General features: G+C 46.7%; 1 protein-coding gene across 2 annotated transcripts; it reads left to right on the top strand.

Annotated features, from left to right (window-relative positions):
• The first annotated feature begins 1,629 nt into the window (after window positions 1-1,629).
• LOC106572893 (SPRY domain-containing SOCS box protein 1) lies at window positions 1,630-20,305 on the top strand. Of its 2 annotated transcripts, none has more exons than XM_014147473.2 (3): window positions 1,630-2,009; window positions 8,913-9,777; window positions 16,375-20,305. In XM_014147473.2, the coding sequence occupies exons 2-3, from the start codon at window positions 9,084-9,086 to the stop codon at window positions 16,500-16,502; spliced, it is 822 nt and encodes a 273-aa protein (XP_014002948.1). In that variant the 5' UTR covers window positions 1,630-2,009; window positions 8,913-9,083; the 3' UTR covers window positions 16,503-20,305. The 2 variants fall into 2 exon arrangements, with proteins under 2 accessions (XP_014002948.1, XP_045552425.1); XM_045696469.1 differs by lacking the exon at window positions 1,630-2,009 and adding an exon at window positions 7,141-7,353.
• Window positions 20,306-21,692: the final 1,387 nt, after the last annotated feature.

Raw genomic sequence — 21,692 nt, 5'->3', positions numbered from 1 at the left:
TTCCGACCATGCAGTAATATCTAACAAGTTATATAACCTAACAATTTCACAAGAACTACCTTATACACACAAGTGTAAAGGAATGAATAAGAATATGTACATAAAAATATATGGATGAGCGATGACCAAAGAGCATAGGCAAGATGCAGTAGATGGTATAGAGTACTGTATATACATATGAGATGAGTAATGTAGGGTATGTAAACATTATATAAAGTGGCATTGTTTAAAGTGGCTAGTGATACATTGATTACATCAATTTTCCCATTATTAAAGTGGCTAGAGGTGAGTCAGTATGTTGGCAGCAGCCACTCAATGTTAGTGATGGCTGTTTAACAGTCTGATGGCCTTGAGATGGAAGCTGTTTTTCAGTCTCTCGGTCCCAGCTTTGATGTACCTGTACTGACCTCGTCTTCTGGATGTTAGCGGGGTGAACTGGCAGTGGCTCGGGTGGTTGTTGTCCTTGATGATCTTTTTGGCCTTCCGGTGACATCGGGTGGTGTAGGTGTCCTGGAGGGCAGGTAGTTTGCCCCCGGTGATGAGTTGTGCAGACCTCACTACCCTCTGGAGAGCCTTACGGTTGTGGGCGGAGCAGTTGCCGTACCAGGTGGTGATACAGCCTGACAGGATGCTCTCAAATGTGCATCTGTAAAAGTTTGTGAGTGTTTTTGGTGACAAGCTGAATTTCTTCAGCCTCCTGAGGTTGAAGAGGCGCTGCTGCGCCTTCTTCACCACGCTGTCTGTGTGGGTGGACCATTTCAGTTTGTCCGTGATGTGTACGCCGAGGAACTTAAAACTTTCCACCTTCTCCACTACTGTCCCGTCGATGTAGATAGGGGGCTGCTCCCTGAAGTCCACGATCATCTCCTTTGTTTTGAGTCATGAGCAGCACCATAGAGTACCACTGTATGAGTCATGAGCAGCACCATAGAGTACCACTGTATGAGTCATGAGCAGCACCATAGAGTACCACTGTATGAGTCATGAGCAGCACCATAGAGTACCACTGTATGAGTCATAATGCCCCTGTAACCCAACGGTCAAACAGGGAAATGGTTAGAATAATTGTGTAGGGTTACCCTGACGTGACGTTTTGATAAGCATGTAAATCTCTCTCGGACAAGGTGACTTTTATCAATATATTCGGCTCTATTTATTCCCAGATTCAAAAATGTTAAATTAGCATCAAAGTAGATTACAAATCCCTGCACCTCATCTCTAGCTGGCACCTATGCTAACAGGTATATTTAAAGAAATGTTGTCAATGTATTAATTACTAGATTTAGCTAACATTAGATAGTTATTCCAGAGAGTCTTACCTTTGCCTCGATTTGGCAGTCTCGTTTATAGTTGTTAAGATAGCCACGTTAGCAGCATATTAAAATTTCATTTGTTGGGGGGTAAATATAGGCAAATATATTGGCAAGACACCTTGTCTGAGAGAGATTTACATGGTTATAAAAACGTCACGCCAAGGTAAGCCTACACGAAAAACAGACCTTATTTTAAGTGTTTCTAAAATCCACCATGGGAAAAATGAATGGTGGAAAAACGACTGGAAATCTCCCTGTTTAATTCCCTGTTTGACCACTAGGTTTTATGGGTATTATGACACCTCCACTGTGGGGCTCTATTGAGGGCTTCCACCATTTTAATGTAGTAAACTGGTTGGGATTTCCAATTTAATTGGCTGATTCTCTCCAAACGGTAAAAAAAAAGGTTTTCGTGCGAAAGCGAGCGTTTGTTATTAGATAAATCCGTGTAGTTCCTCCTCCAGGTTTGGTTCCTGATGAATTTACCCCAGCAGAGCATCTGGGCGCTGTTGGACCATGTGACTGGTTTTACCTAATTCACATCCAACCCCGAATGGGAAAGACGACTGGAGAGGATAAAACCAACAGCAATGCTATAGTTCACGAGTTTGGTTTCAATCGCAAAACCTCGCGTTTCAAATCCTCTGCAGGTGCTATTGGTTGAACAAAAACAAAACACTAAGTTGCCAAGCAAAGGTGAGTTGTATTTAGTTCGTGTTTTTAGAGATTTTGTTTTCGGTTTTACTTATGCTGTTTTCATGTCTAGGTCGCTAATTGGCATTCAGTGTTTTTAGTCGCAAACAACAAAACATGTGAGAGAAGTTGATAACTTAACAAGTATCAAATGTCATGAAGTCAGTTATATTCATTTATTTTCGACAATGAATGTACTTTTCTTTTTTGTTGACACACTTCCTCTGTTAGAGCTACAAAGTCACTGTGAAGTACCTTCACCTTGCTGGGTGCTAGAGACACGTTCACACATGGGACTCAAGTGTCATAGTTTACTTCCAACCGGAGTGAATGTTACGGTATACCGACTAGCCAGGAGCAGACGGACACCGGAATCCCACTAACTAGACGTTCATTATTCTCCGGTTAAACCTTGGCTCTGCCACGACCAGGACAGCGCTGCCGGTGTGAGATATGGCTTGGAAAACCTATCTCAATCCAGGGATGGCAGTGTACTCTAATTATCCCGAAAAACAAATAGAGAAGATTATACATGGTGCTAGTTTGTCCTCTGTATACTAGGTTAACTAATTGTATAACAGCCCATTGAATTCCATGACAATGTGACACTTAGTGTTGGGGGTGAGAAGCTACCGGAAGTGTAGTCGAACCCAATGGGCTGCTATAACATTAGCTAGCCTAGCATACTGACAAACTATCAGTCATTTAAAAACTAGGATTATTTTTAATCTGCTCGATTTGCCAGTTGGGATAATTAGGATTTCACTGCCCTGGATTGAGGTACGTTTTCAGAGCCATATCTCTCGCCGGCTCAGAGCTTTACTGATGGTGATTTATCCTTTATCCAACTACAGAATGTAATGAAACATGTAGTCGGATTCTGGCTACTGCCTAGCTGACAATTTAACTCGTGTTTTAAATGAGTTAATTACATGGAGAAAGTTATAAACCACACTGTAAAACACATGTTTTTTACGTTAATTTACAGGTAACCAATTACCTGGAGATTACTGTAATAATTAGTACAGTATGTTACCAGGAATTCCAAAGAAACGTTGGTTTAACAGTACATTACTGTAAAGTTTACGGTATTCTGTCAAAGTTTCTTTAGAATTTATGGTAGCGTACTGAACACTTTTTTTTTTTTTTTTTTTATAATTTTTTTTTTTTACAGAAAGTTACAATAAAAACTATAGTTTGTTTCCATCCAGTATTTATGTGAGTAAAGTTCTGCTGTACTATATTTAAAAGCAACAATTTTATAAATGTTGACCGTTTGTTCGACATCTACTTGTTTTGGTCATTTTAACTATGCAATGAATTGAAGTGGAAACACATTTATTGTGCCATTGTTGATTTAGAATAACCACCATTTTGAGTTTAAATTTGCAGTCATGCATTGCTATGTTGTGTGGTCCTCCCACTGCGACTTGGAAAGAGCATGCACAGTTTAGGCTACAGGGTGGTGAAGGTGCAAGGTGATATAGTTTGATGCTCTTTTCCAATACAGTCATTTGTATGCTAGTGACACGATGATTGGTGCTTAGCTGCCAATTAACACACAAAAATGTTCTTTCTCTAATCCATCTCATCATAAAGTGTAGACTGGACGGGTTAGTTTATCAGCAAACTATTGGCTAGAGAGCATGCGTGAACCAGATTGGGCAAGTTTGACTTTTATTGCCACAGTTGGTGTGACAACTATTGATAGATTGGAAAATGCAATGGAAATGCATTAAACTAATTTATCTTTTATTTGGGACATAGCTTAAGCGCAAAAGTGTCTTGGTGTACAGTATGTCATCACACACAGCCTTTTATCTGCAACAAAGCAATTCTGGTGTGGAAATGCGCATATCTTTTTCATGTTTTATAATATTCACATGAAAATCTGAAGCAAAGATATTGCTCCACATTGAATAAAGCTTTCTACACCCATGTATCTATCTATCTATACCTGGGACTTCCCCAGTAGGTTCAACCTGCTTATTGGAGTTGGCTTCTTTCATTTTACTCTTTGTACTCTAATAGCAACCCAGGATTCAGAAACTGGAGGTAGATGGGAGCGTAAAACTGCGACGACATCTACATAGTTAATGTTTTGGCCTAAATGTGGACTTGATCAACGCAAGAGATGAGATGCGGACTTGGTCAATGCGAGAGACTAGTGTTCCTTTGGCTCAGCTAAATCCCTTAGTCCCCTCCATCTCAATCAGCTCCTTACTAACCCAGGGGCCCAGAAACCCCAACAAGCCCAGCTGCAGGGTTATTACACCAAGACCCTCCACCTCCCCTCACGTTCATTTATGGATGGTATGAATATGGATGAGTACGAACACGTTGAATAAACAATCAAATGGGTCATTTTCAACACCTGTCCTTCTTCAACCTAAGACCAAAAATGTAAAGAATTACTTTAAAGTTTCTGTTATTGGAGGACAACCATCGAAGGGTAGTACAAACCAACTGTCACTGCGGTTGAGGCCGGTTGGACGTACTGTCGTATTCTCTAAAAAAACCTTGGAGGTGGCTTATGGTAGAGAAATGAACATTCAATTCTCTGGCAACAGCTCTGGTGGACATTTCTGCAGTCGGCATGCCAATTATACACTCCCTCAGCTTGGGACACCTGTGGCGTTTGTGCGACAACTGCATATTTTAGTGGCCTTCTATTGCCCCCAGCACAAGGTGCACCTGTGTAATGATCATGCTGTTTAATCAGCTTCTTGATATGCCACACCTGTCAGGTGGATGGATTATCTTGGCAAAGGAGAAATGCTCACTAACAGGGATGTAAACAAATTTGTGCACACAATTTGAGAGAAATACAAATTTTGTGTGTATGGAACATTTCTGTGATCTTTTATTTCAGCTCATGAAACATGGGACCAACACTTTACATGTTGCGTTTAAAAATATATATTTTAGTTCAGTGTGTTTCTACTTTAATCCCACGTTTATGAAGTGTTTGGTTTGAAATTCAGTACTTCAGCACAGCGGTGGTGGTTCTTCTGAGAAGGAAGAATGAATGGTTAAGTTTGCATCCCAAATTTCCTATATAGAGCACTACTTTTTATAGGGCTCTGGTCAAAAGTAGTGCACTACATGGGGGGGGTGACTAAGTCTCCAGCACAGAGTGTGCCAATTTAACATGTTTCATACTCCCTGTCCTGAGGCCCTGAAGGCTGGACAGGCATTGAGCGGGATGATTGATTAAACCAGGCTGTGATTGTGAACTCCTCTCTATTTAGTGCCCTACTTTTGACCAGGACTCGTTACAGCGCTGGTCAAAAGTAGGGCTCTATGTAAGTAAAAGGGTGCCGTTTGAGCCATGTGGCCACCCACTGCAGGGCTATTCTTCCTCTGTTTTGGTCATCACTGAGGAGACATGACCCACTTAAAATAGTTGTTTACTTGCATTAGAAAAAGAGCCAAAACACTTCTCAATGAACTGTTGTCTACAATTAAATTAGTCGGGCCTTTCCCTTCTCAGCAGCAGCTTGCACAGTTTAGTTTCTGATGCCATAGCTCCCTGGCCGCCTGTAGCTCCCTGGCCGCCTGTAGCTCCCTGTAGCTCCCTGGCTGTGTGTGTGATGCCACAGTTCCCTGGCTGTGTGTGTGATGCCACAGTTCCCTGGCTGTGTGTGTGATGCCACAGTTCCCTGGCTGTGTGTGTGATGCCACAGTTCCCTGGCTGTGTGTGTGATGCCACAGTTCCCTGGCTGTGTGTGTGATGCCACAGTTCCCTGGCTGTGTGTGTGATGCCACAGTTCCCTGGCTGGCTGTGTGTGTGATGCCACAGTTCCCTGGCTGGCTGTGTGTGTGATGCCACAGTTCCCTGGCTGGCTGGCTGTGTGTGTGATGCCACAGTTCCCTGGTGGTGTGTGGGCTGGCTGGCTGTGTGTGTGATGCCACAGTTCCCTGGCTGGCTGGCTGTGTGTGTGATGCCACAGTTCCCTGGCTGGCTGGCTGTGTGTGTGATGCCACAGTTCCCTGGCTGGCTGGCTGTGTGTGTGATGCCACAGTTCCCTGGCTGGCTGGCTGGCTGTGTGTGTGATGCCACAGTTCCCTGGCTGGCTGGCTGGCTGTGTGTGTGATGCCACAGTTCCCTGGCTGGCTGGCTGGCTGTGTGTGTCTATAGTTCGCTCCCTGGCTGGCTGGCTGGCTGTGTGTGTGTCTATAGTTCTCCCTGGCTGGCTGGCTGGCTGTGTGTGTGTCTACAGTTCCCTGGCTGGCTGGCTGGCTGTGTGTGTGTCTTCAGTTCGCTCCCTGGCTGGCTGGCTGGCTGTGTGTGTGTCTACAGTTCGCTCCCTGGCTGGCTGGCTGGCTGTGTGTGTGTGTGTCTATAGTTCGCTCCCTGGCTGGCTGGCTGGCTGGTGTGTGTGTGTCTACAGTTCGCTCCCTGGCTGGCTGGCTGGCTGTGTGTGTGTCTATAGTTCGCTCCCTGGCTGGCTGGCTGGCTGTGTGTGTGTGTGTCTATAGTTCGCTCCCTGGCTGGCTGGCTGGCTGTGTGTGTGTGTGTCTATAGTTCGCTCCCTGGCTGGCTGGCTGTGTGTGTGTGTCTACAGTTCGCTCCCTGGCTGGCTGGCTGTGTGTGTGTGTCTACAGTTCGCTCCCTGGCTGGCTGGCTGGCTGTGTGTGTGTGTCTACAGTTCGCTCCCTGGCTGGCTGGCTGGCTGTGTGTGTGTGTCTACAGTTCGCTCCCTGGCTGGCTGGCTGGCTGTGTGTGTGTGTGTCTACAGTTCGCTCCCTGGCTGGCTGGCTGTGGCTGTGTGTGTGTGTCTACAGTTCGCTCCCTGGCTGGCTGGCTGTGTGTGTGTGTGTGTGTGTGTCTACAGTTCGCTCCCTGGCTGGCTGGCTGTGTGTGTGTGTGTGTGTGTGTGTGTGTGTCTACAGTTCGCTCGCTGGCTGGCTGGCTGTGTGTGTGTGTGTGTGTGTGTGTGTCTATAGTTCCCTCCCTGGCTGGCTGGCTGTGTGTGTGTCTATAGTTCCCTCCCTGGCTGGCTGGCTGTGTGTGTGTCTATAGTTCCCTCCCTGGCTGTGTGTGTGTGTGTAATTAGTTTCCTGTGCGTCTTCTTCATGACCTCCTAGCAACATGGACAGAAATAGATTCAATCAAAGCTGCCGATGGGGAAATGACATCTGAGGTGTTCCAGTAAAGTGAATCATTTTCTTCATGGGACTTCCTGTAAGACGTTCTGAACTCACGGCAACAAACAAATGTGGCAGAAAGCATTGATTTGAAAGATGTTATGAGTTCGTTATGTTCCAAGCTATGCCAACTGTTATTCCATACGATTACAGCGTTTGAGTCAGTCAAGAAATCCTCCTATTCATTCATTAAAAAGTAAGTGCTTATGTGAGTTACCTGTGTGTGTGTGTGTGAGAGAGTTACCTGTGTGTGAGAGAGTTACCTGTGTGTGTGTGAGAGAGTTACCTGTGTGTGTGTGAGAGTTACCTGTGTGTGTGTGTGTGTGTGTGTGTGAGTTACCTGTGTGTGTGAGAGAGTTACCTGTGTGTGTTGTCTGTGTGTGAACATGGTGTCCATCTAGTCCTACACACTGCATTGTATGGCTGAATTTCTCAGTGCATCAGGCTTTCACTTAGGACTTGGTGCAAAGTCAGTAGGGGGGTTTGTAGCGCAGTAGGGGGGTTTGTAGCGCAGTAGGGGGGGGTTTGTAGCGCTGTCCAGTAGTAGTCGGTCAGTGTAGCCAGACCAGTAGCCTTGTGTTATCCTGCCCTTGAAAACAACAGACAGTAACAGTGTGTTTATATTTTTAAGACCAGTTTTGATTGCTTTTCCTGTTAACTGTACAATAGTGAACAGCTAGCCCCGACCAGGCGGCTGTGGCGGCCGGCCCCGACCAGGCGGCTGTATAATAGGGCAGAAAGCCAGAGGCGTTTCCTTTCTTATTTCCTATTTGTGGGCATAGTTTTAGTTTGTCTGAATATCTATGTTTACTGCAGAGATGGGGAAACCAGGCCTTAGCAGCTGTCTGGTCCTCTGTCTGTTTACACTAGCAGGGCCTCAGTTGCAAATAATGCGGTAATGTTTTTCCCACTCGCTGTATGTGAAACCACAAATAATCGTTGGTTTACACACCCAGTCTTCCCTTGTTGTCTGTCTTGAAGGCTGTGTCAGTTGTTTGAGTCATAAAACATTCAATCGGGTTCAGCTAATTCAAATCTCTTCGCAGCACAAATGGCTGACCGTTGAGCTCAGTTGTACTTTTATGCACCATTATTGAGTTAGTTAGGCCTACTATGCCTTTCCAGGAGGGGCATTTCTTTCGGCAATGAGCTATGACGTTGCCCTCAACCTTTCTTCAAGCATTTCTTGGAATAATTGTCACGGAAATTTTCAAAATATTCTGAAGACATGATTTCATAAAGCCTTAATGTGTTCCGTGGACACCAGTATCCCATGAGTTGAGGACACTTGGTCCCGTATCTACTAAAGCTTCTCGGAGTAGGAGTGCAGATCTAGGATCTGACCACACAATCTTACTCATTATGAACGAGAAAGGCTAAACTGATTCTAGAACAGCACTTTTTTTTATCATTATAATGATATGGATGAGGGGGAGACCTGATCCTGGATCAGTAATATTGCTTTGTGAATATATCCCTGAAGTTGTTTGCTCTGATTTAAACAGCATGATCATTACACAGGTGCACCTTGTGCTGGGGGATAATAAAAGACCACTAAAATGTGCAGTTTTGTCACACAATTCCTCAGATGTCTCAAGTTTTGAGGGAGTATGCAATTAGCATACTGACTAAAGGAATGTCCAGGCTCTTACCAACTGAGTCACACAGGACCATATTATAGTGATTAGGAAACAGGGTACTGTGGTGTAATGCTGAATGTTCTACCTCTCTTCTTCTTTCCCCATCTCTCTGCAGGCGGGATTGAACCAGCAGCTGGAACCGGCAACCAATCCAGCCTCCTGATTGGCTGTGGAGAGGAGGGGGAAACTAACAATCAACTGATTTGATTTGCTCCCCCATTTTTAATTTTTAAATTTTTTGGGAGGGGGAGGAGCAGGAGGACTTGGGCTCACTTCCCAGAAGAGCATGGGACAAAGCGTCCCTGGAGGCATAAAGACTATTGACATGAGGGACCCGGCGTTCAGGCCTCTGAAGCTGGAGTTGGCAGCTCTGGACCACGCCAAGCCCTCCAGGCTGGATCTGCTGCTGGACATGCCCCCTGCTGGACAGGAGGTGCAGATGCAGCACTCGTGGAACAACAACGACCGATCGCTCAACATCTTCGTCAAGGACGACAACAAACTGGTCTTCCATCGGCACCCCGTGGCTCAGAGCACGGATGCCATCCGGGCCTGTATCGGCTACACCCGGGGACTCCACGTCTGGGAGATCAGCTGGGCCATGAGACAGCGGGGCACGCACGCCGTTGTTGGCGTGGCGACAGGAGACGCGCCGTTACATTCTGTAGGCTACACGACCCTGGTGGGTAATAACCACGAGTCCTGGGGCTGGGACCTGGGACGGAATAAACTGCACCACGATGGGAAGAACCAGCCCAGTAAGGCATACCCTTCGTTCCTGGAGCCGGATGAGACGTTTCTAGTCCCCGACTCATTCCTGGTAGTGTTGGACATGGACGAGGGGACTCTGAGCTATATAGTGGACGGACAGTACCTTGGGGTGGCTTTCAGAGGACTCAAAGGGAGGAAGCTGTACCCTGTCGTCAGTGCTGTGTGGGGGCACTGTGAAATACGAATCCGGTACATCAATGGACTCGATCGTAAGTATATTTTAAGGGGTTCAGGGTTGGCTTTCGTCTTTGCTCTGAGACTAGGGCTGCACCGTTTGGACAAAGTATCTAATTAATTTCTTTGGCCAGAGATTGCGATTATGACTTAAGGACCTAATTTTAGAAATCTGTGCGAGATGGAATCTTGTATTTCCTGTCCGGCTTGTGAACTTCTAGAAACTGATTGTCACATGCGCTGAATACAACAGGTGTAGACCTGACCGTGAAATGCTTCCATACAACTAGATAGGTACCAGTTTAAAAAAAAATAAGGTTTTATTTTTATTTATTTATTTAAAATCACCTTTTATTTAACCAGGTAGGCCAGTTGAGAACTGTGACCTGGCCAAGATGAAGCAAAGCAGTGCGACAAAAACAAGAACAGAGTTACACATGGAATAAACGCACAGTCAATAACACAATAGAAAAATCTATGTACAGTGTGTGCAAACGTAGAAGAGTAGGGAGGTAAGGCAATAAATAGGCCATAGAGGTGAAATAATGTTTTTGGCTATGTGATAGAAACCACTGAGGATTATCGCCTATGTCTATCGGGATGTTTTGTCAAAGGGGTGTCACACTTAAAACGCATCGGCAATCAATGCCTTTTAACATTGGTGGCTGAAGTGTGATTGGCCGACATGCCATGCAGAGTTAGAGAGCCCGCTTGTGATTGGTCAGCATCTTCTTGTGCATGTAGAAAATTATATGGATATTACACATGTCAATATCCAAATTTGGATCTGAATTGGATTAATGGTGCAGCTCTACCAGAGACATTGGTTTAGACTTTCTAAACGCCATAGGAGTCTCATGGGCCAGTAGGGCTCTGTAGTGTCTGTGGGGCTCTGTGGTGTCTGTGGGGCTCTGTGGTGTCTGCGGGGCTCTGTGGTGTCTGCGGTGCTCTGTAGTGCCTGCGGTGCTCTGTAGTGCCTGCGGTGCTCTGTAGTGCCTGCGGTGCTCTGTGGTGCCTGCGGTGCTCTGTGGTGCCTGCGGTGCTCTGTGGTGCCTGCGGTGCTCTGTGGTGCCTGCGGTGCTCTGTGGTGCCTGCGGTGCTCTGTGGTGCCTGCGGTGCTCTGTGGTGCCTGCGGTGCTCTGTGGTGCGCTGTAGTGTCTGCGGTGCTCTGTGGTGCTCTGTAGTGTCTGTAGGGGCTCTGCGGTGCTCTGTATTGTCTGTAGGGGCTCTGCGGTGCTCTGTAATGCCTGTGGTGCTCTGTAGTGTCTGTAGGGGCTCTGCGGTGCTCTGTAGTGTCTGTAGGGGCTCTGTAGTGTCTGTAGGGGCTCTGTAGTGTCTGTAGGGGCTCTGCGGTGCTCTGTAGTGTCTGCGGTGCTCTGTAATGCCTGCGGTGCTCTGTAATGCCTGCGGTGCTCTGTAATGCCTGCGGTGCTCTGTAATGCCTGCGGTGCTCTGTAATGCCTGCGGTGCTCTGTAATGCCTGCGGTGCTCTGTAATGCCTGCGGTGCTCTGTAGTGCTCTGCGGTGCTCTGTAGGGGCTCTGTAGTGTCTGCGGTGCTCTGTAGTGTCTGTCAGCACTACACAACGTTTTTTGGAACGTTCAGATAGAAACCTGCTATGTAGATCAAACGGGCCTCTCTGACATGCAGTAGGATAAGGAATAATGTTGGCTCTGTTCATGACTGTTTTGATCTGTAACGTTAGGGTTACACTGCTCGTGTTCCTAGCTATCCCATGAACACTTCCTCCTAGGGAACTTAAGCAGCTCGGTCTGCTCTTTCGTTGTACAGACATGACGTGATTCATAACTACATCATAGACACAATTTTTGGGCTGCGTCCCTAATGACTCCCTATGTAGTGCACTACTTTTGATAGGGCTCTGGTCAAAAGTAGTGCACTATATAGGGTGCCATTTGTTTGGGACGTACACACAATTGCAGTGTTTTATTGATGTAATGAACTTGAGCGTTACTGTACATTCAAAGGTTGGGCTGTTTTTTTTAAAACAAATTACTGCACACCAAAGTTACACCAGAGCATTGAGGCTTTCTTGTCTGTTCCCAGATCAGTTTGTGCTCTCTTGCCAATTCCTATGGTTACTGTTTTTAATGTGTTGGTTTGTGTTGCCTTGCCAACGCCTATCTGGGACCAGGCTAGAACGAACTACGTTTAGGCTTGCCTGGTCCCAGATCTGTTTGTGCTGTTCTCTCAAACTGGAGCTTGTCAATTCAGCAAGACAGCCTGGTCCCAGATCTGTTTAGGCTAACAGCCATTGATCCTAACTATTATCCCAGACAGTTGGGCACTATGTGATAAGGTACAACTGGCATCGTGATGACATCACTTGATCTCTCTGACCTATGCCCCAGAGACGACGGTAAATTAATAACTAAACAAACCTGTTGATCACATTTTTTTTTTCTTCTCTTCTACCATCTTGGCTGTGCTGCCTCGTCTCGGGGCTTGGCTGTGCTGCCTCGTCTCGGGGCTTGGCTGTGCTGCCTCGTCTCGGGGCTTGGCTGTGCTGCCTCGTCTCGGGGCTTGGCTGTGCTGCCTCGTCTCGGGGCTTGGCTGTGCTGCCTCGTCTCGGGGCTTGGCTGTGCTGCCTCGTCTCGGGGCTTGGCTGTGCTGCCTCGTCTCGGGGCTTGGCTGTGCTGCCTCGTCTCGGGGCTTTGGGTAGCATTGTCTGCAGTAAGGTGTCATGAGAATGATCCCTTAAAATAATCACTGATCTGACAGAAGTAGAATGGTGTACTCTAAGCAAGCTTTCCATTGCATTGCTTTCACTATTATGTCATGTCAGAAGCGTGGAAGGAAGCATGAATTTCAAGAGTATTCAAACCGTTTTCACCATGCAAATCTCTGGCTACTAGATTCCCCCTCTCTAGTTTAGATATCTAGGAGCCAGGGACGTGGTGACTAACCCCCTCTCTAGTTTAGATATCTAGGAGCCAGGGACGTGGTGACTAACCCCCTCTCTAGTTTAGATATCTAGGAGCCAGGGACGTGGTGACTAACCCCCTCTCTAGTTTAGATATCTAGGAGCCAGGGACGTGGTGACTAACCCCCTCTCTAGTTTAGATATCTAGGAGCCAGGGACGTGGTGACTAACCCCCCCTCTCTATTTTAGATATCTAGGAGCCAGGGACGTGGTGACTAACCCCCTCTCTAGTTTAGATATCTAGGAGCCAGGGACGTGGTGACTAACCCCCCTCTCTAGTTTAGATATCTAGGAGCCAGGGACGTGGTGACTAACCCCCCTCTCTAGTTTAGATATCTAGGAGCCAGGGACGTGGTGACTAACCCCCTCTCTAGTTTAGATATCTAGGAGCCAGGGACGTGGTGACTAACCCCCCCTCTCTAGTTTAGATATCTAGGAGCCAGGGACGTGGTAACTAACCCCCCCCTCTCTAGTTTAGATATCTAGGAGCCAGGGACGTGGTGACTAACCCCCTCTCTAGTTTAGATATCTAGGAGCCAGGGACGTGGTGACTAACCCCCCTCTCTAGTTTAGATATCTAGGAGCCAGGGACGTGGTGACTAACCCCCCTCTCTAGTTTAGATATCTAGGAGCCAGGGACGTGGTGACTAACCCCCCCTCTCTAGTTTAGATATCTAGGAGCCAGGGACGTGGTGACTAACCCCCCTCTCTAGTTTAGATATCTAGGAGCCAGGGACGTGGTAACTAACCCCCCCTCTCTAGTTTAGATATCTAGGAGCCAGGGACGTGGTAACTAACCCCCCCTCTCTAGTTTAGATATCTAGGAGCCAGGGACGTGGTGACTAACCCCCCCTCTCTAGTTTAGATATCTAGGAGCCAGGGACGTGGTGACTAACCCCCCCCTCTCTAGTTTAGATATCTAGGAGCCAGGGACGTGGTGACTAACCCCCCTCTCTAGTTTAGATATCTAGGAGCCAGGGACGTGGTGACTAACCCCCTCTCTAGTTTAGATATCTAGGAGCCAGGGACGTGGTAACTAACCCCCCTCTCTAGTTTAGATATCTAGGAGCCAGGGACGTGGTGACTAACCCCCCCTCTCTAGTTTAGATATCTAGGAGCCAGGGACGTGGTGACTAACCCCCCCTCTAGTTTAGATATCTAGGAGCCAGGGACGTGGTGACTAACCCCCCCTCTCTAGTTTAGATATCTAGGAGCCAGGGACGTGGTGACTAACCCCCCCTCTCTAGTTTAGATATCTAGGAGCCAGGGACGTGGTGACTAACCCCCCTCTCTAGTTTAGATATCTAGGAGCCAGGGACGTGGTGACTAACCCCCCCTCTCTAGTTTAGATATCTAGGAGCCAGGGACGTGGTGACTAACCCCCCCTCTCTAGTTTAGATATCTAGGAGCCAGGGACGTGGTGACTAACCCCCCTCTCTAGTTTAGATATCTAGGAGCCAGGGACGTGGTGACTAACCCCCCCTCTCTAGTTTAGATATCTAGGAGCCAGGGACGTGGTGACTAACCCCCCCTCTCTAGTTTAGATATCTAGGAGCCAGGGACGTGGTGACTAACCCCCCCTCTCTATTTTAGATATCTAGGAGCCAGGGACGTGGTGACTAACCCCCCCTCTCTAGTTTAGATATCTAGGAGCCAGGGACGTGGTGACTAACCCCCCCTCTCTAGTTTAGATATCTAGGAGCCAGGGACGTGGTGACTAACCCCCCCTCTCTAGTTTAGATATCTAGGAGCCAGGGACGTGGTGACTAACCCCCCTCTCTAGTTTAGATATCTAGGAGCCAGGGACGTGGTGACTAACCCCCCTCTCTAGTTTAGATATCTAGGAGCCAGGGACGTGGTGACTAACCCCCCCCTCTCTAGTTTAGATATCTAGGAGCCAGGGACGTGGTGACTAACCCCCTCTCTAGTTTAGATATCTAGGAGCCAGGGACGTGGTGACTAACCCCCCCTCTAGTTTAGATATCTAGGAGCCAGGGACGTGGTGACTAACCCCCCCTCTCTAGTTTAGATATCTAGGAGCCAGGGACGTGGTGACTAACCCCCCCCTCTCTAGTTTAGATATCTAGGAGCCAGGGACGTGGTGACTAACCCCCCCTCTCTAGTTTAGATATCTAGGAGCCAGGGACGTGGTGACTAACCCCCCTCTCTAGTTTAGATATCTAGGAGCCAGGGACGTGGTGACTAACCCCCTCTCTAGTTTAGATATCTAGGAGCCAGGGACGTGGTAACTAACCCCCCCCTCTCTAGTTTAGATATCTAGGAGCCAGGGACGTGGTGACTAACCCCCCCTCTCTAGTTTAGATATCTAGGAGCCAGGGACGTGGTGACTAACCCCCCCTCTAGTTTAGATATCTAGGAGCCAGGGACGTGGTGACTAACCCCCTCTCTAGTTTAGATATCTAGGAGCCAGGGACGTGGTGACTAACCCCCCCCTCTCTAGTTTAGATATCTAGGAGCCAGGGACGTGGTGACTAACCCCCCCCTCTCTAGTTTAGATATCTAGGAGCCAGGGACGTGGTAACTAACCCCCCCTCTCTAGTTTAGATATCTAGGAGCCAGGGACGTGGTGACTAACCCCCTCTCTAGTTTAGATATCTAGGAGCCAGGGACGTGGTGACTAACCCCCCCCTCTCTAGTTTAGATATCTAGGAGCCAGGGACGTGGTGACTAACCCCCCCTCTCTAGTTTAGATATCTAGGAGCCAGGGACGTGGTAACTAACCCCCTCTCTAGTTTAGATATCTAGGAGCCAGGGACGTGGTAACTAACCCCCCTCTCTAGTTTAGATATCTAGGAGCCAGGGACGTGGTGACTAACCCCCCCCTCTCTAGTTTAGATATCTAGGAGCCAGGGACGTGGTGACTAACCCCCCCCTCTCTAGTTTAGATATCTAGGAGCCAGGGACGTGGTGACTAACCCCCCCTCTCTAGTTTAGATATCTAGGAGCCAGGGACGTGGTGACTAACCCCCCCCTCTATTTTAGATATCTAGGAGCCAGGGACGTGGTGACTAACCCCCCCTCTCTAGTTTAGATATCTAGGAGCCAGGGACGTGGTAACTAACCCCCCCTCTCTAGTTTAGATATCTAGGAGCCAGGGACGTGGTGACTAACCCCCCCCCTCTCTAGTTTAGATATCTAGGAGCCAGGGACGTGGTAACTAACCCTCCCCCCTCTCTAGTTTAGATATCTAGGAGCCAGGGACGTGGTAACTAACCCCCTCTCTAGTTTAGATATCTAGGAGCCAGGGACGTGGTGACTAACCCCCCCTCTCTAGTTTAGATAACAAAGCATTGTGGCTTTTGAAGGGTGAAACGAGCCTCCGTGGACAAAAACAAAACACGATGCTTGACAAGTGTGGAAATGACTCCCACTGGACTGACTGACTGGCCCTCATGACTGCTCCTCTCGAGGTAATGTGATTTCTGATGAGAAAATGTTTATCAAAACATGTTGTTGTACTGGAGCGATTCACTCCGTGTACACTAATACGGATAACCTCACTAGTAAATGTTCAACAAAACAACAGGACAGTTATGATTGGACATGGGGGGGTTTATTCTCTCTCTGTGTCTCTCTCTGTGTCTCTCTCTGTGTCTCTCTCTGATATTTAAGGTAAACTAAATGTGAAAGTATTGCTGTACTCTAAGTTTCTCTCTCTCTCTCCTCAGCTGAGCCTCTCCCTCTGCTGGACCTGTGTCGGCGCTCTGTGAGGGTAGCGTTAGGCAGAGAACGACTGAGTGAGATCCATGGTCTGCCTCTACCAGCCTCTCTCAAGAATTACCTTCTCTACCAATGAGCCCGGGACCCTCAGCACAACATAGAACATGCCTCCGATCCGTCGGCTGCCCCTGCCGGCCTCAACCAGGAACTACCAAGGGGCTGCCCTGTGCCCTCTCACAATATACACCGAGTGTAACTGTCAGCCTCTGTTCATAGCACTGTCCCTAATCACCTACTACCAATTACAACTCGAGGGACTGTCCTGTCCCCTCACTAGGGACTGCCTTGTCCGTTCACAACCCTCATCTTGTACGCTGAGCACAGGCTCAGAACCACAGCCCACTCTTACCGGCCTCGATCAAGAACTACCAAGGGAGGGTCTGGGACTCACTTACAGCATGTCTCTCCCCTGACTGTCCCCTCTGTGCCCTCCAATACATACACAGAGCACACAGAGCACACCTCACCCTCGCTCACTGTCTTTGTGACTGTTCCCACTGAGGGTAAACTAACCAGCTCAACAACCCAACATCACTCCAGCTTCTGTGCTTCATCTCATCACTAATCCTCCCAACCCAGCCCTCAGGGCTCATTAGTACTAATCATTAGTACTAATCACATTACACCACAGAGGTGAGGAGAACGCCGTTGTGTGACGCTTGGCGTGTTCAGGAAGCTATAGGAACGGTGGTTGGTGTTCGGTCAGGTCTTTAGGTTTTTAATAATCGGCGCATACAATGAACACCCGCCAAATGCGGCAAGATTTAGGTACTGGCGGGTGGTCAATTTGCAGGCCTCTACAGTGCCAGTGTTTTAAATTCACCAATAACAAAAATAGTCAAGTATGCACATGTTAGAAGAATACTGCAATAGCGGTTTTCAAAGTATTTCTGTTTTGTTTCGTAGCTGCTAATTGTACTAATCCTATATCCCACCTGGAGCAGCAGCACTGCCTGGCAGGGGAGCTGGGCTCACGTTCTATATCCCACCTGGAGCAGCAGCACTGCCTGGCAGGGGAGCTGAGCTCACGTTCTATATCCCACCTGGAGCAGCAGCACTGCCTGGCAGGGGAGCTGGGCTCACGTTCTATATCCCACCTGGAGCAGCAGCACTGCCTGGCAGGGGAGCTGAGCTCACGTTCTATATCCCACCTGGAGCAGCAACACTGCCTGGCAGGGGAGCTGAGCTCACGTTCTATATCCCACCTGGAGCAGCAGCACTGCCTGGCAGGGGAGCTGAGCTCACGTTCTATATCCCACCTGGAGCAGCAGCACTGCCTGGCAGGGGAGCTGAGCTCACGTTCTATATCCCACCTGGAGCAGCAGCACTGCCTGGCAGGGGAGCTGGGCTCACGTTCTATATCCCACCTGGAGCAGCAGCACTGCCTGGCAGGGGAGCTGGGCTCACGTTCTATATCCCACCTGGAGCAGCAGCACTGCCTGGCAGGGGAGCTGGGCTCACTGAGTGAAGTGCTGGTAGATTCATGCTCACAGGCATGAACGTTGGTCTAATTTACTCAAGTCTACAAAGTGGGACTTTGTCCCCGTGTTTCTTGGCTATTTAAATTATTTTGTTCACAAGCTCGGTTGTTTTTCAACGTTCGTTTTGAGTCTGCTGCTTCAATGGATGGCAAAGAAACTCCCTAGTCAGAGCCCAAATCTCTCTCTCTCTCTCTCACACGACAGAATGCGAGTGGCCCCGTTACCACGGTAACTTCCCGCCCTTAAAGGGGGCAACTGAACATTTTGTCTCAGATATTTTGATTTAAGACTGAGGTCACAGTTTTTTTATTTATTAAATTGTACTTCTTACTAACACATTTCTTGTTTTAGAAACATTACAAAGCATGAGCATCAGTTTTTTTCAGCTGGTTAAAGAATTTGAGTGGCTGGGTGATTTTTGTTTCTACCTACAACAATGACTGCTGGACCAAAAAAAAACATTTTAGGCCCCGTTTTATAACCCAGTTTTTATGGCTTACTTGAATCATATACTGGGACATCCACGGCCGTGACGGACTTGACATGCAGACAGGACTTTATACAGATCTCTGCTGTTCCTGACAACCACCATATAAAAACGTAAGTTGGTGTCCTATCTGTGTTGAAGTGCAATGAGTTTGACGCTATGTCAGTCTGTTATGACTGCAACACCTTGTGATTTACTTTTCTCTCCTTTTTGTTTTCAGTTTGGCTTTGATTTTTAAATTTCAATCACGTGATGTCTGTATGACATGTCCTGTTGGAATCAAACCTGTCACTTCCTAAGTTCATTGGCGGGGCGGTTGTGTGGTAGAATAGATTCGTTTAAAAAAAAAATGTTTATGATCCCCATTGAAGTGCTGAGTTTCTTAAATAATTATTTTCCAAACACTAACACTTTCTGACCACAAGGTGTCGCCATTTCTCATGTCTTTACAATTCCCTTTGTCGTTGGTACATAATAATAATAATAATAATAATAATAATAATATGCTGTTTAGCACTCCTTTTATCCAAAGCGACTTAGTCATGCGTGAATACATTTTACGTTTGGGTGTACCCGGGAATTGAACCCATTACCCTGTCGTTACAAGCACCATGCTATACCAACGGAGCTACAGAGGACCACCATGAAATGGTGCTCCTTGATTTCCTTAATGGTTTTATGAAGTTAGTTACTGTTCACCATCCTCACTCTCATCCGTTGAAGGTGGTTGACCTCTCCGGGGTGGGTGGGGGTGAATTTGGCCCTGTGTGTGACCTCTACAGTGGGGGTGGTTAGCCGTGTGTGTGTGTGACCTCTACAGAGGGGGGGTTTTTAGCCCAGTGTGTTAAACAGCAGTGCTATCTGCTAGGCCCGGTAGGCTGGACAGACCAGAACTGTCCTCTAATATTGATGAGGTGATGAAGCGCCACTATTACTACCACCGTTTAGATCTCAAGGTGACCCTAACCCCACCCTACTCCCACCCCTTTAAAAGGGATAGTTCAACCAAATTACATATTTAGTTCCCAATCATTCTAGTGCAATACACGCTTCGGGTTAGTTTACATAGCCTCCCCATTGTCCCTAGAATGCGTATAGCGTAAGGAAAAGAGATGTTTTAGTATTTTCAATGAACAATCCCTTTAACACTACTCTGCTGCACTCAGGGTTTCTTTCTGCCTAGCTGTTTTATGGACTGTTTGGGGACGACAGATTTAAGACTTTATTTTATTGGAGAGCATTTTATATAAACTGAAGGATGACATCGCTGTGATCATTTTGTAGCATGCACCAGTAGCTGATGTTTTCTCATTGCCCATCAAGCCAATCACTGTCCATGTTCATGATTTCTCTTCCTGCTTTGGGATCCATACATGGTGTTTAATGTATTTAGAGGACTTGTTTGGGTAGAGGGATCGGGGATGCTGAAATGTGACTGTGTGTGTGGGGGGGGGGCTTTCATTGGATGGTATGGGGTCTTTTAATTAGTTAGCTATAGTATGTTTTAGTTGGAAAGCATAGGTTCAAATGGCACCCTATTCCCAACATGGTGCCCTACTTTTGACAAGGGTCCATAGGGCTCTGGTCAATAGTGCACTGAATAGGGTGCCATTTGGGATGTACAATGGTGAAGTAATAATGGAGACAAGCCAATCCACACGTGCTGCTGCAACGTGATGCCAAGAGGGTACAAATTGACAGCATATTGTCAAATTATGAGATTATTTTTTTTTCCATTTGAGTAATTTTTTAAATGTCCAGATATGGTCCAAGTTTGGCATTGTGTCGAGTCTTGACTATGCTGCGCTGATTTTGTTTTTATTTCCATCTCACTTGCAACCGCTTGTTCTGTTTGTGTTCCTTGATGAAATGGTTTGTTACTATATATAATAAAAGTTTATTTCAAATGTATATGTTTTGTGCTGTAACTGACTTTTTTTTTGTTGTTCTGTGTGATTTTAATTGGCGCTCAAAGTATCAAGGTAGCAGAAGCAAGTGGAAATGGGACTGAATTGTGTGATGATATTTCAACCTCTGTCGTTTTGCTGTGATCATAGGTTTGATTCCCGCTGGGGCCACCCAAACGAAAAATATTTACTTTATCTAACGGCTTCTGATTTAGTAGGAAATGGGAGCTCCACCGGCATTTTCCTTATCTAGCCTTCAGGGGACGCCAAAGAACAATATCTTACTGCACCAACTACCTTATGACCGTTTAGTTAAATCGCAAAAGTCAAAGAACCTCTTGTTATTAAACCCCAAAGTGAAAGGCTTACTGTAGCGGCTTAGTGTGTGTGATCATAATGAAGACCTTTGTATTAATACAGATATCCACTCAAAATTGCTTACTGCAAACAAAAATGTGAACGTCTACTACGTCTATGGAAAAGTCAACAAACAAGTTGTATTTTTTTTTAAATTTTAAACTGATCAGTCAGCATATTTCACTTATCACATGGTTGAATGAATTACTTCTGTCTGTACTCCATAGGATATGAACCTTGATACCATGTGAAGTGAATTACTTCTCTGTACTCCATAGGATATGAACCTTGATACCATGTAAAGTAGTACTTTAGGTAATTGTTTAATCAATCCGTATCATCAATAAATCACTTGGACAAAACATGTAACCATGACAACACACACCCACATGAATGCACCTGTAGACATGTAAGAAGAGTCCCGATTTTATTAAAAAATTTTTAAAAGGTGTTAAGAAATGCTGTTGGCGATCTCACTCGTAGAGAATGATCGAGGCCTCCAATAACCAAAAGGCTGTATTCTCATGGCAGCACCGTTTTATGGCTTCCACCATTTTGTTTTTTGTTTTGTTTTGTTTATGTTGTCAACTGAGTGGGACTTCTAACTTCATTGGCTGATCACTCCTGGTGACCCTGTTGGAGTCATGCGCAACCGGGGTCATCATGAGGAATCGGGCCAATCGGGAAGAAGAAAATGTACTATTTCAAAATAGAGCGAGGCTGGGTAGAGGCTGGGTAGAGGCTGGGTAGAGAATGGGTCGAGGCTGTCGCAGGTAGTTGACCTCGCATCATTTCACAAAGGACTCCTCAACGTTGTATCACTGCGATGAGTTTTGTCCCCTCAGACAGATTACTATATCAGAGTCATCAGAGAAGGTGTGTGTGTGTGTGTGAAGTCATTTGTGTTAACAGGAAAGGTTTATTTCCCCTTAGTAATAATGTGAGTTATCCAGTGACATACCATTTTTTTTCATACACCTCCAGAACTGGGTCCAAATGCAATTCGTAATCTTTCAAATACGTCAAGCATTTGC

The sequence above is a fragment of the Salmo salar genome, chromosome ssa15 (assembly GCF_905237065.1).
Source record: "Salmo salar chromosome ssa15, Ssal_v3.1, whole genome shotgun sequence".
Taxonomy (NCBI): Eukaryota; Metazoa; Chordata; class Actinopteri; order Salmoniformes; family Salmonidae; genus Salmo; species Salmo salar.
Note: the sequence above shows the minus strand (reverse complement) of the source record. Positions and strands in the feature narration are given on the sequence as shown.